At 46.2% G+C, this 17,171-nt stretch overlaps 1 protein-coding gene across 1 annotated transcript; it reads left to right on the top strand.

Moving 5' to 3' along the window:
- The first annotated feature begins 2,298 nt into the window (after positions 1-2,298).
- Positions 2,299-14,015, top strand: LOC116944164 (mitochondrial calcium uniporter regulator 1-like). Its single transcript, XM_032957652.2, has 8 exons — positions 2,299-2,781; positions 6,205-6,308; positions 6,741-6,842; positions 7,123-7,164; positions 8,295-8,366; positions 8,540-8,593; positions 9,342-9,456; positions 10,604-14,015. Exons 1-8 carry the CDS (start codon positions 2,403-2,405, stop codon positions 10,657-10,659), a joined length of 924 nt encoding a protein of 307 aa, XP_032813543.1. The 5' UTR covers positions 2,299-2,402; the 3' UTR covers positions 10,660-14,015.
- The last annotated feature ends 3,156 nt before the right edge of the window (positions 14,016-17,171 follow it).

The following is a 17,171-nucleotide window of genomic DNA, read 5'->3' as shown; positions in this document are numbered from 1 at the left end:
AAGATAAAAATTGATTTAGAGGGTAGCAAGAGCAGGTTGGAAATTATTTTAGAAAGCTGAAATTGATTTTGATTTAAAGCTTTCGTGACTGCAGGGATTCATATTCTGCAGGGATTCATATTCTTAGTTCTTTTGGTAAAGTCACGTAGAAAATAAATAATAAAAATATAAAACAATAAAATAATCACGACGTTTCGACTGCAACACAAGCAATCATCAGGTGTGAAAACCACAACAAGAAAATTTGAAAAAAGTGGCGGTTTTTATTAACGTTAGCACCACGGATAGCGATTTGAAAGTTTGTTCAGATGGACGAGTCCATCTATGTTCGGAAAAGAGGAGGGGGGAGACGAAAAATAATGGATGCGGTCTGAAAGCCACCTTAAGCGTGATCAATCAATTAAGACTCGAAATGGTTTATCAAATCCTTCCAATGATTGCTAAGCCAGAATCCATCTTCTCGGTTGAAATTGTCTGTGTTTATATATGTGGATAGCCTCATGTCTACAGGAAAGCTACCCATACAGATGCTTACCTGAAACCGGATTCCCACCACCATCCATCCCAGAAGACTTCCCTCATCAAGACTCTGCATCATAGAGCACAATGCATATCCGACCAGACACACATAGCCAGTGAACTCAAGCACGTACACCAAGCTCTTAAGGCTAATGGTTATTCCGACTACACAATCCGCAAAGCTATCACTCCAACCATGAAGAAGGACCCTCTTGAGGAGCCTTTCAAAACCATCACTTTACCCTACATTGCGGGGATCACAAATAAGATCTCCAAAATCTTGAATAAACAAGATTAAGGTCCGATTCAACACATTACATACAATTCGTGATCTGGTTCCGTATGTAAAAGATGTGATTCCGGACATAACAGTACCCTGGCGTCTACAACTAAGTTGCCTCTGTGGTAGTAGTTACATTGGAGAAACCAAACGACATGTCTCGGACCGCATTCGTGAACACAAAGCAGACCTGAAACACGGTAGGACCAACACCTCGGCCGTGGCAGATCACTGTTATAATTCAGTAGGTTCACATGACATTGACTTCTCCAAGACAGAGGTTCTTTGCAAGCCATCTGGCTACCATGAGAGATTCGTTCATGAGGCTATCCACATATACAAACAGACAATTTCAACTGAGAAGATGGATTCTGGCTTTGCAATCATTGGAAGGATTTGATAAACCTTTTCGGGTCTTAATTGATTGATCACGCTTAAGGTGGCTTTCAGACCGCATCCATTATTTTCGTCTCCCCCCTCCTCTTTTCTGAACATAGATGGACTCGTCCATCTGAACAAACTTTCAAATCGCTCTCCGTGGTGCTAACGTTAAAATAAAAAAACGCCACTTATTTAAAAAGGTTTTTTATTATGGTTTTCACACCTGATGATGATTACTTGTGTTGCAGTCGAAACGTCGTGAGAATTTCATTGTTTTATATTTGTATTATTTTATTGTTTCCCTTCTACGTGACTTTACCGAAAGAACCAAGAATCTGAAATTGATTGTCAAGAGCAATACGTGCATACCAATATGCCTAAAGAAGTTTTCAATCGGAGTGCAGTAGATTTGCTTGCTATGACATGGATCGGAAACATTGACCCTGAAAAACATTGGACCGAATCTGAAATGTACGCGAAGCTTGAAAATGCATGCATTTAATTACAGAGGGTCACAATGAGGAACACATGGATCAGAACAAACGTGAAACACTTAACAGAAAAACTGAACTGGGCTTGAGCAGTAAAAGGTCGTTGTAAGTGATGGAGCGGTGGCCGAGATGTATGTTGAACTTATTTCGCACCGTACGTAGCCAACCATGCTAATTAGAGGTGCGGGGAAAGAACGAAACAAAAACAGTTCTAAAGAAATGAGTTTTCAATATACATTTACAAGTGCATAGCTCCAATGGTTTCCTAATTTCGGACGGAAGGTCGTTCCAAAAGGCCGCAGTAACGCAGCTGCAAGCTCGCGATGCGGTCACCGTCTTTGTTTGATGGCCGAGCCAAAAGCAGCCGCTGCTGCTGCGAGGATGACGGAATGAAAGGTGGATTGATTGATTGACAGGAAGAGGAACAAACTTCCACCCCGGAGATGGTGCAGCGGTGCGATCGTCTCGTTTGCAGGAGCTTGCTAAATCGAAGGGCCGTCATCTAGCAGTAGACGGAGATGAAACAAACGCCAGGATCACGCAACTACAGACAGCAGCAAGCATCGCCATCCGCCTATCCCCCACCACCAGCACCTCGTGCGCTTCTGTTTGGGTCTCCCCGCACGTGTTGGCCCTCCCCCCAACCCGCACGTGTTGCTCCCACCACGTGACTTCCGCGTCACGTGCTGCGGACTGCGTGACCCCCGGGCAACCGTGCAGCAGGAGTTGCGATGCCGCCCGGCTGCCGCTTCTTTCGTCCTCGCGGGCTCCTCTCCTCCTCGTCTCTCTCCTCCTTCGCCACCTCCAGGCGCTTCGCCCCCTTCACCTCTTTCTCCTCGTCCACGCCCGGTCGCTCGCTCATGGCTGCAGCCGCAGCGAGGAGGCGCCCGGGCCTGGATGTCTTCCGCGGGCCCCCCGCCCTCGCCTGGATTCCCAGCCGGGGACCCCGCGGTGGCGGCGGCAGCGGTGATGTCGCCGCCCCGTCCCGTGGATTTCGCACGGCCGAGCTGAGGTTAAACTACGACCTGAGGCAGGTGGACCTGACCTCGACGGAGAGCCGCAAGTTCCACTTTGACACGCACGCCATGGTGCTTCTCTTGGAGAGCAATGGTACGCGGTGGGGTGGTGGTCAAAGTGGCGATGGTTCGTGATGGTTGTGCTGGTTTTGAAGGTGGTGGCGTGTCTGTGGTCTCTAAGAGGCGAAGACGCTTTCGGAGAGAAGAGCCAAGGGTTGGTGGATCACGTGGAGATTTGGTGGTTGCCGGCAGTGGGCGAGTGAACCCGTCTGTGGTCAAATCACTCGGAATGCGCCTCATCTCGCGGGTTAATCCTGGTCAGTGTTTCGTTAGATGGCCATGCACAACCAGGTTCTCAGGAGTGACGGGGTTACGTGTTGGGTAAGAAGATGGTAATGCACACCAATAATTACACTACTTCTGTACTAGGCTTCTGCGTCTTAGTTCCCCACCTTCAACCACTGCGCACTGACCAGCGTGGTGAAGTATGGTCACATAACCCTCACGACCCGTACAGTGTGAAGAGACCCTCATCCACAAGTTGGTTAATTGTGGCTTCGTTACCATCGGTCTTTCCCTGCTCCTCCCCTGTCATTGTTACCATCTCACACTCATGTCATTCATACATTTCCAATATGACTAGAGCGTCTATAGGATAGGTGCACGTGTGTTTTAGATGCTCTTAACAGTGTATTTACCTCCGTGATTTGTTCTTGACACCTGTGATCGAAACGTCGTGATTGTTTTTTGTTTTAATATAATTTTATTGTATTTCTACATACGTGACTTTACCGAAAAAAACAATGAGTGTACTCACTAGCAACAGTCCATTCTCAATCCACTGCTGTCCGCCTGTCTTATAATCACTTCATACCAACACCAAACATCCCCCAATCTTTGTTCTTCCATGTCTTCTGACCCGCCCGTACTGGACATGTGTAAAAAAAGCGCTTCATAGCTCATCGGATTCAATCCAGGATAAATCCACCTTCTGATTCTTTGGTTGGTCCCCACAATGCATTTCTGGTGAATTCCCAATGTGGGTTTGTCTCTAGCTGGGTTGCCGCAGCCACGCTGTGATTAACCGCCTTGTGCATGTACAGCCATGCCATGTCAACCTCCGGGCTATAGTTCGGCCTTTATGGGCAATGGAGAGCAACACATAGCCAGGTGCTCGGGTTTCGTGTTGGAATTACACCGCCCTACCACACTACCCGCTGTGTCAGGGTGTGTGAGCGATTCTAAGAGACAATCGTGATTTATGTAAAGCTGCTAACTGTCACCCAGGCTTCTTCTTTCGCATGACTGCTGATGCAGAACAACAACCACTGTCACATTCAGGTGGTCACGCCATTTTAATTTTCTGTGTGTGCATCAGGTATCCGCATCCGCCGTGGTTTGTGCAGTGGATGCGGTTTAGGGTGTCACTCAGTAAACACCTCCGATTAGCACAGTTGGCTACGTACGATGCGAAAGAAGTTCTACATACTACACTGGCCCGATAGCCATTGGTCATTCAGTGCAAAGACTGTAGAGTGTAACCTGTATTTGCTTCCAAAGTGGGTCGTGGATTACGCACGCACGTTCGCCTATGCAACATAGATTACAGAGTAATTAATCTGTCTCCCTTGACTGGATGAGTTGTATCTAATGCTCACATTTAAAAAAAATACATATTTATGCTGTGTACAGTAGAGTGAAATATAGTTACGTGCACTGTAAGTAAAATTAGATATTTTGTTCAGCCTTGAATGGAACAACATTTACCCATTTAAAGCTTTCGTGACTGCAAGGATTCATCTTCTTTGGTTCTTTCGGTAAAGTCACGTAGAATGAGAATAAAATAATACATTTGACATAAAATAATACAAATAATACATTTTATTATTTTATTCTCATTCTACGTGACTTTACCGAAAGAACCAAAGAAGAACATTTACCCAGTTGTTTTTTCCCCATTCCACGTTATTTTCCAGTAACATTGTCATACCAATGGATTAGATAAGGCTCTGTTCAGCAATTGGAACACTGCATTCTCCAATTTAATATTTTTAAAAAAATTCCAACACTATGGCATGGGTGCTGAAAAGGTATATTCTGTGTTCGCATATGAATCGGACGCTCGTGGTGTGGCCAGTCACAAGAGCGTGTTTACAGATATGTAGAGTGTCAGGCCTTGTGGACTGAGAACAGGCAATAGCATATAAACCCCCCGACCTCGCAATAACAAGCATCTAACATCAACATAATAAGAGTTATAACGTATTGCATAATGCACCCTTTGACAAAAGAACACGTTCAGGGATCTTATTAAATACACACTCTGTTCCAAGTGTTAGTAATTTTCTATTTTATCATGACTCGCACTAGGCTGCTTTTAAAGAGAATCGACCTAGTAAATCGAATGAGCTGAAGCCGTAAAATACCGTGTGCGTCTTCCTCTCTGCACATCTTGACAGTGGTTTTATTTGGTCCATACTGGCAGCTGTGATATTGATCAGAAACATGGACATTGGCAAAAATATAACCAAAGGTTAATGGTGCACAGAAGACCGTGCAGAGATGCATGCCCAGAATTAAACTGAGAAAGGAGTGCATGGATTAAAAAGCAAATGCAAATCAGAGACATCGTATTAATTTCATTAGACCTCCTTTGCCAGTACCAAAATGTAATAATAGGGTTTTTCCCCTTTTTTTCCTGCAACAAAACTGAAACCTTTTTACAAGGATTCATGTCTGCATTAACCACAATACCTGCAGTCAAAATGCAAACAAAAACATACTATGATAATATATGCATTGTCCTTGAAACTGGTTGGTCCACACCAAAGGACGGCTTTCTTTTGAGCCTCGACCCAATTGGTGCTCGACCACATGACGTGGCTGAGCACCAATTGGGTCGAGGCTCAAAAGAAAGCCGTCCCTTGGTGTGGACCAATCAGTTTCAAGGACAATGCATATATTATAGTATGTTTTTTTTTGCATTTTGGCTGCAGGTATTGTGGTTAATGCAGACATGAATCCTTGTAAAAAGGTTTCAGGTTTGTTGCCAGAAAAAATGGGAAAAACCCTATTATTATCGTATTAATTATTGAGAAAAGTGGGCCTTTGGACGAGACTAACCATGGTACAGCAGCCAAAAGTACAGAATACCTCAAAGTGGACAGCCACTGCATAGATGGAGTGATGATATCAGTACCTGGTGGGAGTTATTTTTATCCCGGTTGATAAGCACAGGCCCAGTGGCCAAAAACTCCAAAGCCTTGAGCAACAAATAGCACTATTGAAGGGTTCATAGACATGGTTATGGAATTCTTGAATTGAGCAAGGTTATAGGAACTTGGGAAGGGAGATGATGAGAAGAATGAGATGGTTCAAGGTGGCTTGTAGGACTGAGCCTGGCAGATAATGATGCTTACAGAACTGTGGCATTATTTTATCCCGCGAAACGCTCCCCATCCCGCCATGAGCCCATGGGCATATTCCAATGTCACAGTCAAATTTGCTTCGCCGACAGGGTTCGCCACGGGGCAGGCGGAGGTGTTGGTCGCTGCCCTCGTTAAGATCCTCAACGCCAACATGGAGGCCGTGTACCGTGAAATGGTCACCAAATCCCAGCAGGTGAGGCCAGTGTCAGGAGGGAAGGGAGGGCTCGCATGAGATAACAACACGGATAATGCAAATCGTATTTAATTTGGGATGGGATTATCATAGCTTGCATAATAATTGGGGTGAACACGTAGACTTTTAAGTCATTGGTCACTGCAGTCACAAATGAAAAGCGGCTAATAATAGAATCGATGCACTTAAAGGCACAAATTGACAGGGAATCTAATATTGCTATTTTTTTCTTAAGCACGGTTAATCCACCCATTTACAATTGAGAGTTAACTTTAGGTGTCTTGATAGCTGTGCCGAGTGTGAGCTTTCTTTGCTTTGATTCTTGAGTTTCCTTTGGACACTCCACAGACAAACATGCTCGACAAAATAAATTAGCCTTGCATCTCACCGAGGTGATCATCTAACTCTTGACCTGGATTCTGCTCACCACAGGAGATCATGCTACAGCAGGTGATGGCGCATCTGGCCGCTGTCAAGAAGGACATGATCATTCTAGAGAAGAGTGAATTCTCGGCGCTGCGAAACGACAACGAGGTGCTTGTGCCGTCCCGCGACAAACGGAATAAGCGACTTTTTTGTTTTATAGTGTCATTTGCTCCTATTTTTTCCCGATTGTCTTTATCGGCACCGTACCATAAGACAAAGTATCCATTCAGATTTCTTGTTACGGCAGTACATGTACTAAATTTTTAATGATAAATTCTGTACCTTGATGTCTGAAAAGGAATAATTGTAATGTTCTTAATTCATAAAGTTGTATTGTAAAAGTATTATTTTTCTGACACCAGCCCAAAAATGTTCCCTGTTTGCGCAGAAGATGAAAATAGAGCTGATTCATCTGAAGAAACATTTTGAGGTGAGGCCAGCATTCTTTACTCATTGAGTAAAAAAAGAAAATACATGCAGAAAAAACTGCATTTTCATCATCCATTGCCACACTGTGGTTCTGTGCTCCCACGTCTTTGCTCCCCACCTTCACCAACCGGCACTGGCCAGTCTGATGAAGTATGGTGAGATAGCTCCCACGATCCACATGATATATGGGCGCCCCCATCTTGTTGACAGAAAGCACTGCACGTGCCAACAAAATCATTTGTTAAACATGCATGGCAAACACCAGATTTTGGGTGCATTATGGGACATTAGTGTACCGTCGTGGAACCTGGCAGCCCCTTCTTATATTTGACCACCTGAGATACGAATGACATTAAGAAAGGGGGGGGAAATACTTTTACGTTTTACAATTTTATTTCACAATTTAAGAGACTATTCTCAAACCGCCTGTGCTGTGGTTCAGCTTAACATTACAGCTGTCCCCTATTGCGCTTCTCACTCTCCTAGGGACCAACCAACCAATCACACGGCCTCGCGCTGCACTGCCAGTAGGTCGCTGCTGATTAGCTGGTTGGTTCCCGAAGGTGAGGGGGTGGTGAGTGAAGGAGGGGGGACTTGGGCTGTCGAGTTCGGCTGACCTGATGTCGAACATTCGTGATCTATGTGCTTAAGTATAAGCCCATTGAGAAAAAGTCTCATTTGCTCAATTAACGTTTAACTTTCAATTGAAATTAAAACAAATGCCTACATTGGGCTGTTCATTATACGTATGTTAAAGTAAAAAAAAACACAATGGCCAAATCACACAGAATGCACCCAATCTCTTAAGATCTCATAATTGAAGCAGGTTTGAGTCCGGATAGTGCTTTATTCAATGGGTGGTGACTTCCAGTGCACAGCAGGTTGTTATAAGCTACACAGATCAGTGCAGAAAAATCCATTGTATTACTGTGCTTCTATGGCCCCCCACGCCTCTGCACAACACCTTCACTCAACACACACACCGACTGACGGGAGACCGATGACGGACTGACTGGATGTGTACAGAAATGAGACTGCAAGAAAATGTACTTGTGTCCGCGAAAGCGCTGTGCTTCTCTCACGTCGTCATTGTGAGGATGAAGTTATGACCGGCAACTCCATCCCTTTCAGGATGAATTCCTCAAAGTGAAATCGGATGCCAAGCTCGACATGAACCTGGAGAAAAGCCGCGTGAAGGAAATGGTAAAGAGGGAACGACAACATTGTGCTTCTCGCTGCGTTCATTCGCGTCTCCGTGAGCCTCGTGTGTCTGCGTGCCCTGCCTGTTCGCTTTGTTGGTGTAAACGTCATTATTGAAACACCCTCGATGTCACCTTTGGGTTATGCGTTTATTTCTCCCCCACCCCTGTTGACAGTTTTCTGAGCAGGAAAAGAAACTCCTGGAGATGAGGACGGAAATTGTGGAACTGGTGAGTCCCTTAAAATTTGCTCTGACTGCCCCCGAAGGTCACCACCGACATAATCAGCTGTTGCGCTATCGATTGTTGGATAAAGATTTCACCATGCCGATTATAAATAAGCTGGAAATAAATTGTTATATTACCAATTGAACGCGCTTTTCTTCCCGTGTCGCAACTTAAAGCGTAGAACCTTACCGACCTTAATTGTATTCATATTTTGCGTAACTGACTACACGCGCATTATACGCGTTGTAGATTGTGAAGCAGCAGTGGTTAGAATGCTTATGGCAGGAGAAGCCAGCTGTGCTTCTATCTGTATTAGTGCGCTTTGAGTTGGAAGTCACCGAACCACCTTCCCAACACCAGTGTTAATGGAAGCATATGTTGCTTATATCAAAAACAGCTTATGTAAGGTGTGTTTATATCCATGTTCCATGTATATGTAGTTTACATTTTAACGATTTGATTATTACTGCAAAATCAGTTTCTTTCAGCTTTTCAAATGAATTTCACATTTTTATTGGACTAATTTTGCACGTTGCAGTACAGTACTTCGAGTATGACAAAAAAAATCTTGAAAGTTCTACATCAGGAGTTCACTCAACATAAGCTGTCATATCGTGTAAAAAAAACATTTTGGCGATGTCGCACTCGACGAGGCCCCTGCCGTGGGTGACACTGATGGACGAGCGGACGATGAGGTGTACCCGACGATGTGAGCTCGACGTTGACTCGGTGATGACCTCGTGCGCTGCAGCATGCGGAGGAGGACCGAGCGCTCACCAAGACCAACAACCGCATCGACACGGAGATCGCCGGCCTCAAGACCATACTGGAGTCCAACAAGCTGGACACCATCAAGTACCTCGCAGGTACCACGGCTACGCCTGGAGCCAAGCAATGCTCCACGAGGGGCAGCGTCAGTAGCCTATAGCAGTGTGGGATTGGGCAGGGCGCTGCTTCGGTACAAGGGATGACGGTTCGGTGGGAGAGACTAACAGTTTTTATTGCTTTTATTGTAACAAAACGCGAGCCTGGTACAGCATGCCACGCGGCTCACACAACCGGGTGTCACAATTCACGGAGGACAGTCCCGACACAACTGAACTATATAAAGGAGGGGAGGTTGAAGGTGGGGAAAGAGGCCTGCTTCCCCAACCAAGTGAGGGACACCACGTCGGGGAGAAGATGAAAATGTAAATGGGGAGGGGATAACTGGGGAGGGGGAGCATAACCAACCTAATGAGGGAAACCTGGGGTAGGGTGGCAATAGGGAAGAGGTGTGGGCAGAAAGAGGGAGGGGCCCCGACACCAACTGTTGATTGTGGGCCAAAGTGGAAGGGAAGGGTCCAAGGTGACGTCGACTTTGAGATGGAGCGATGACCTTGGCTTGTGTGCAGTTGCCGGGTGGATTGCGATTGTTGCATTGTGGGACTGAGGATGGCAGCGACTTGGGCGGGTCTTCATCCAGCAGTGGATTTATCACGGCTGACGATGATTCTTGTTGGTGATCTAGTATTGTGTCGTGAGTTATGAAATTGTATCTTGTGAATGTATATTTTACTGTTGGTCATTACACAATCCATGGTGGCGCAGTGGTTTCGCGCACACCGCTATGAACACGGTCACCTCGGTTCGATTCCCTGACATGGCTCGCATCAGTGGAGAGTGATCTCTGAACCGGTTCTGGACATACACTTCATTAACCTTCTCTGACCAACGGTGAAGTTCGGTCAAACGACCCCCATAGCTGGCATGGCTTGAGGAGGTCTTCATTGAGCAGTAGATTGACCAAGGGCCGTATATTACATTGTATATGCAGCCCAGTCTGGGCCATTACAGCGTAGGTTTGCTGCGTAGCTCGCCAATGTGTTTTCGGGTTGTGTCGCGTGTTGTTCGGCACGACGTCCGACGTTTACTCCACGTGCTGAGAGCCTCCTCCAGGTACTCAAAACTGAAATTAAACGACCGCAGCAGTTGAACTCACCGCGTTGCTATGATGTCTTCTCTTCCACGCAGCATCTGTGTTTACGTGTCTGACCATCGCCCTTGGATTCTACCGACTCTGGTCTTGATTGGCCCGAGCTGCTCGGGGCGAGGAGAATTCCCTGGGGGCGGGTGAGCGAGTGAGTTGTTGACTCTGGAAGAAACGGGTTTTGAAACCTTGGAAGAATTGCAGCTCCTTGGACGTGCGTGACCCGAGCAGATTTCCAGTTTGCAGTGCATGTGCCGTTTGCTTGATATCTGTTGCTTTAGCACACCGCTTAGAGCAGCAGGTGGAATATCGTTGCCAAGTTGTTGTTTTCGGAGTCCGTAGAAACAGTTCTCAAGCACGGTGACGTGTGCTCAGACTGGACCTGGAGTTGTGTAAGAGAAGACTGCCTTCTCTCGGTACATTTCCGTGGGTGTCTGTTCATATATAGCCCCTTTTGTCAAGACACTGTTGGATGATAATCTCCCCACGCCATGCCGGTTGTGGGGGTTATTTTACTATGCTTCACCACGCTGGTCAGTGCAGGTTGGTGAAAATAAGTCCTCATTAATTTCAACATATTTTGATGGAGAGACGAGAGGAGTGTGAGAGTGTGTGTAGCCTCAAATCAACTGTAAATCACGGCATTAGAAACTTGGGCTGCCACGTTGTCTAATCCAGACCTGTGCTTCAGCTGCCACGGTTAATTAATTTTATTTTAACGCATTGAGTACCAGTCGCATATTGACTCGGGGACCATTTTAAAGGATACTAGCCGGGATTTCTAGACATTTTTTGCATTAGCTATACCAAGACAGCGACCTGCCATTGTTTAAAGGCCCTATACTGGCATGTGAATTGCACCCATTGTTTCTGCAGTTTAAATTTATTCTGATCATTTGTCATTGGGGAGGGTAAGGAGGGATGAGGAGGTGTGGTGAGATGAGGTGGTGCGCGGATGTTGGTGCCGTCTTGCCGTTGTGGTGATGGTCGCCGTGATGTGGCGATGCTACGATATCGTAATGATATATGGTCCACAAGTATCGCAATGTAATTTTTGCTAAATGTCATGAAATCGTGATTATTGTTATATTTCAAAAACATTTTTTTTCCTGACAAAATATGAAATAACAATTCCAAGTTCACAATAATTCTAGATATATAGCTATTATCCATTAAATTAGTGGTTTGTTAAATGTTTTCCAGTTACATGGAAGTCATCATTTTCAGACGGCATGTGCGTTATATATTTAAAATTTGCAATAATTAAAAGACTTATGGCAGGCTCATGTTAAGTGGAACTGCAGTAAAACTTTTAAGTGCTCCATATATTGTTAATCAACATTCATCAAAGCATTAAAGATTGAATAAAAATGCAAAATACACCAAGTTATGGGAAAATTATATCGTGATAATCATGTTGTCAGAAAATATATAGCCGCAACCATCGTGGTGAGTAGGAGGCCGAGGTCAGAATTGCGCGAGTGAGAATGCGTGAGCTTTATGAAACCTTGCAAACGAAACGCGGGCATTACATCTTCACTTGCCCTTATCAGCTGTGACGCGATATTTTTTGCTGAAACGACAGAAAAGTCACTATCAGCTTGCCTGCTGAATCTCGAATACCAACCACAGCATCAGGGTACATGAGCTTTGCTGCTCATGTGCTATTTTGTGTTGACTTGCAATCGGCGCTATCGCGGTTTTATTATATCATCTTTCATATAGAGTATTCTCAGAATTTTACTGCACTACAGGCATTGATTTGACTGAAAACATCTTCACAGAGAACTTGCAGAGTGCAATTTGTTGGTGCCGGCTCATCGCCGTGGCTGCCAATCCTGCCTGTCTGTCGGGAGTGGTTGTGTAGTGGTTAGCGCGCTGCGCTATGAACCTGGCCACCTGAGTTCGATTCCCGCTCATGGCCACCACCAGTGACAATTATTTGAACCGATTGTGTGCCTCCCCTAGGTCGACTCAGCCTCAAAATGAGTACCTCGTGCAGTGTGTAGTAAACATCGCCGCTTGTCGACCCTCATAGGTGTTTGCTAACAGCACTTCCCCAACAGTCTGTTAAGGCTATACGGGGGATCTTTGTCCTGTCTTTGTTGTCTGTGTTTCCTCCGCGATTGTGAGATTCAATTTATTTTAAGGACACAACAGGAAACGACAACAATATTACAAGATGCTCAAGAAAGTTAGACGCACACCAAGCTTGTGACCCGGTTGTCGATACAAATGCCTACGACTTGCATTAGCGACTCGCTGCACAAATGTTGTGCGCTATGTACATCGGACTTATTCCATTATAAAAATCTGGTTACGCATTTAACCCATCTGGCACTCACAATTTTTACTCTAAAATACAAGGAAAAGTGCGTCCTGTCTGGAGAATATGGTAGAAAGTGTAATTTGCATGAAATCATTTGGATTATTGGAATGTACATAATCATTTAAGCGTTACTGTTAATGTCTGAAGAAATGTGTATGAGGGCGGGGGTGTTTTTATCTAATGTGTGTGTTAGAATTATGACTCCCATCATGCATTACTGCCACCTTCTTGCCTCATACGACTGCCTCTCTTTCTCTCAACTTGGACTAAGTTTGTAATGATGTGCATAGTGTGACCTCTGCATGTCTCCTAAGCCAGGCTTAAGGCATTAAAGTGGGGGGTGGGGACCTGGTAGTGGGACAGACTGTCTTTGGATCTCGTTCCAGATCCCCTTCCATTGAATGCCCTTTACTTGAAGGTGGTGTGCCGTATAGTGCATATCAAGTTTAAGCGGTGCTTTATACACACACCACCATTCATGACCCGTGAAGCTACGTCACTTGTGGACCACCAGTGGAGTGCCGATTTGAGCTGCGTTCTCCACTACCCTATTAATTTCCATATGAATGTAGTCGCTAATCAGCCACAACTGTAACAGAAGCTGTGTAAGGGTGTTCTTGTTCCTGTCGGTATTGTCTCTTCATTACAGTTATATCCAGTCGCAGTGGCGGAGCTATCCGGTGTTGCAAGTGGTGCAACTGGGTTACGACGAGGTGGGCGAGGTGGGAAACTAGACGGGGGGAGGGTCCATTTCATTATTTGCACTAGGGCCAATGCTAACCAGGCGACGCTACTGGTCCAGTAATTGTGATCACACACCCGTGGACAATTGTAAAACCCCGACTGTGCCTTGATTTTAATGATTGGCAAGAGCATAAAACCAGACCAAAGTATTTGCGCCGCATAATTCCCAATTGGACATTTTGACTGCTGAGGCTTAATGTGCGAAAAGTTGATTGTGTGTTCTGACTATATATGAAATTGAATTAAATCTGGGACGATTTCAGTGCAGTTGCCATCAAGTGTCGGGTCGTGACATTCACAAGGTTGCGGTAAAATGTATGAACTGAGGATGCTGCTACATGGACTTTTGAGATGATACAATAAATCGGATTTGATTAATCGCATCTCTTTTTCACTGCTTTTATTTATGTTACTGCTGTGCCATGTTAAGTAAACAGTAGTTATTTTGAGAATTTGAATTGTTCCCCCTCTCTAGTACTCAAATCGAGGTGTGCACCTGTGACACTATCACCCAGATGCACCCCAACTTGTCAGATCGGAGAAGCTAAGCAAGATCGTGCCTGGATAGTGCTTGGATGGGTAACAACCACACAAAAACAGATGTTATAGGCTGCTTCAGAACTACGTTGTCAGCAGCAGAGCATCATGAAGTACTACATGGTCCTTCAACCCGCACTGACCATCACGGTTACATATCAAATTACCTGCTTGCCGTGGGAGAGGCTTTCAACAATGTACATGTACAAACTGAACTTGCAGCTCCTACTAATGTCCACAAAAGAATCAATAGCGTTGGTGAGAATATTAATTTAACAAAATGGATGAGCAGACGATGCATCTCCATATATCTGTCTCTACGTGAAAAGTAATAATTTCTTACGCAAACCCAACAGCCACAACCTGGAAGCGCTTCATTTCAGCAGCATCGATTCGGCACAAGCAAACTCTGGAGCGGTTTCAACATACAGCGTCTCATCAGCAGTCCGGCTTGCTTGAATCAATGAGGAATTCATATTACAGTATTTATTTTTCTCCACCAGATGACGACCGCTTGTGTTGCGATCAAAACGTCGGGAGTTTGTTTTTATTTTATATTGTTTGTTTGTTTTAATTTTATTTTCTATCTACGTGACTTTACCGAAAGAACCAACGGTCCGGGTAAAGTTTGCGCAGCTTGCTCGCAACGATGCGCAGAGACGCCTCCGTGGCAAGCTCGCCTCTTGCAATTGACAAAGTTGCACGCAACCTACACCTCTTGGGGCGTGCGTGGTGTCTGTGTGTGCGTATGTGTGGGGCGCCGTCTTTAAATAAATAAAATCGTTGGAGTTTTGGTGATCCAGTCCGTTATAATAAAAAAATAAAAACATACTCTGGTTCTTTCTCTAAAGTCACGTAGGTAAAAAATAAATCCAGACGTTTCACCTTTTAAAACAGTCTGCCTCTGCAGCAGTTTTCTCAGTTTTCATTTATTTTGGTATAGCCCTGTGAGCCATTCGGCTCTTGAATCGGGTGCAACCGCCACAAACAAAAACATGAACAAGAAAAACATTCTTGGTTCTTTCGGTAAAGTCACGTAGAAGGGATACACATACAAACAAACACAGAGACAATTTCAACCGAGAAGATGGATTCTGGTTTAGAAATCATTGGAAGGATTTGATAAACCATTTCGAGTCTTAATTGATTGATCACGCTTAAGGTGGCTTTCAGACCGCATCCATTATTTTTCGTCTCCCCCCTCCTCTTTTCCGAACATAGATGGACTCGTCCATCTGAATAACTGCCAAATCGCTCTCCGTGGTGCTAACGTTAAAAAAACGCCACTTTTTTCAAAAATTTCTTGCCGTGGTTTTCACACCTGGTGATGATTGCTTGTGTTGCAGTCGAAACGTCGTGAGAATTTTATTGTTTTAATTTTTTATTATTATTTTAGTGTTTCCCTTCTACGTGACTTTACCGAAAGAACCAAGAATATGAATCCCTGCAGTCACGGAAGCTTTAAATCAAAAGAAAAAAAACATCTTAGCCGAGCACAGAGCGTCAGCAGCAGACGGCACCTCGAGCCACCACGAGGTGCCGTCTGCTGCGTCCACGAGAAGAGCCGGGTACACGCTCACGAGGAATTGGCACGCAACAACTCATGCAAGCCAGCTGTGTGGCTCTAGGATTTTGGTGTTACATGTCATTTATGTAGTTTATTGTAAAAATTCGGTCACAGTCCCTGTGATCACTGTCACGTTGCAATTATGGCGTTATTTTTTGGTGATTTCGAAAACTTTTTTTTGGTTTGGACATGCTTGTTTTGTTGTAGTATGGCGTTAGACTGATGGCCTTAATCTAAGTTTTCTTGTGTTTTTTTGCACACAGCGTTGGTGTACGGTGCTGTTTTCAGGAATATTTTGCTGGTGTTTTTTTCATGGATTTTCTGTTTGCACAGTCACACACAGTCACTTTAAGATGTTTTCTTGTTCGTGATTTTTGTTTTGTTGTGGTTGCACCCGATTCAAGAGCCGAATGGCTCACAGGGCTATACCAAAATAAATAAACTAAAAACTAAAACGTGTGCTCCATTTACAAAGTGTCTCTTTCGTGAACCACGGCTTTCCCACCTGATGACGGGGACGCTTGTGTTGCGCCCGAAAACGTCGTGATTTATTTATTTTATTTTCTACCTACGTGGACTTTACCGAAAGAAGCAAAGAGCGTGGATTCCTGCAGTCACGAAAGCTTCAAATAAAAAAAAGACATCGAAAAGCTGCCCCCACCCACCCCCCACCCCCACCCGCCGTGCTTCGCGGCCCCCCCGGCAGAGGGCGGCAGGGAGATGAGCCCGGGACGTGGGGGTGATGGTGGGGGGGTGGTGGTGGAGGGGGTGGTGGGGGGGTGGTGGTGGAGGGGGTGGTGGTGGGGGGGTGGTGGTGGTGGTGGAGGGGGTGGTGGGGGGGTGGTGGTGGAGGGGGTGGTGGTGGTGGAGGGGGTGGTGGGGGGTGGTGGTGGTGGAGGGGGTGGTGGGGGGGGGGTGGTGGAGGGGGTGGTGGTGGTGGAGGGGGTGGTGGTGGGGTGGTGGTGGGGGGGTGGTGGTGGAGGGGGTGGTGGGGGGGTGGTGGTGGAGGGGGTGGTGGGGGGGTGGTGGTGGAGGGGGTGGTGGAGGGGGTGGTGGTGGGGGGGTGGTGGTGGAGGGGGTGGTGGGGTGGTGGTGGTGGAGGGGGTGGTGGGGGGGGGGTGGTGGAGGGGGTGGTGGTGGTGGAGGGGGTGGTGGTGGGGTGGTGGTGGGGGGGTGGTGGTGGAGGGGGTGGTGGGGGGGTGGTGGTGGAGGGGGTGGTGGTGGGGGGGTGGTGGTGGAGGGGGTGGTGGGGGGGTGGTGGTGGAGGGGGTGGTGGGGGGGTGGTGGTGGGGGGGTGGTGGGGGGGGTGGTGGGGGGGTGGTGGTGGGGGGGTGGTGGTGGGGGGGTGGTGGTGGAGGGGGTGGTGGAGGGGGTGGTGGTGGGGTGGTGGGGGGGTGGGGGGTGGTGGTGGAGGGGGTGGGTGGAGGGGGTGGTG

The sequence above is a fragment of the Petromyzon marinus genome, chromosome 20 (assembly GCF_048934315.1).
Source record: "Petromyzon marinus isolate PM22_M1 ecotype Great Lakes invasive population chromosome 20, UKy_Petmar_22M1.pri1.0, whole genome shotgun sequence".
NCBI lineage: Eukaryota > Metazoa > Chordata > Hyperoartia > Petromyzontiformes > Petromyzontidae > Petromyzon > Petromyzon marinus.
The sequence above is the reverse complement of the archived record's forward strand: the minus strand, read 5'-3'. Positions and strand labels throughout refer to the sequence as shown.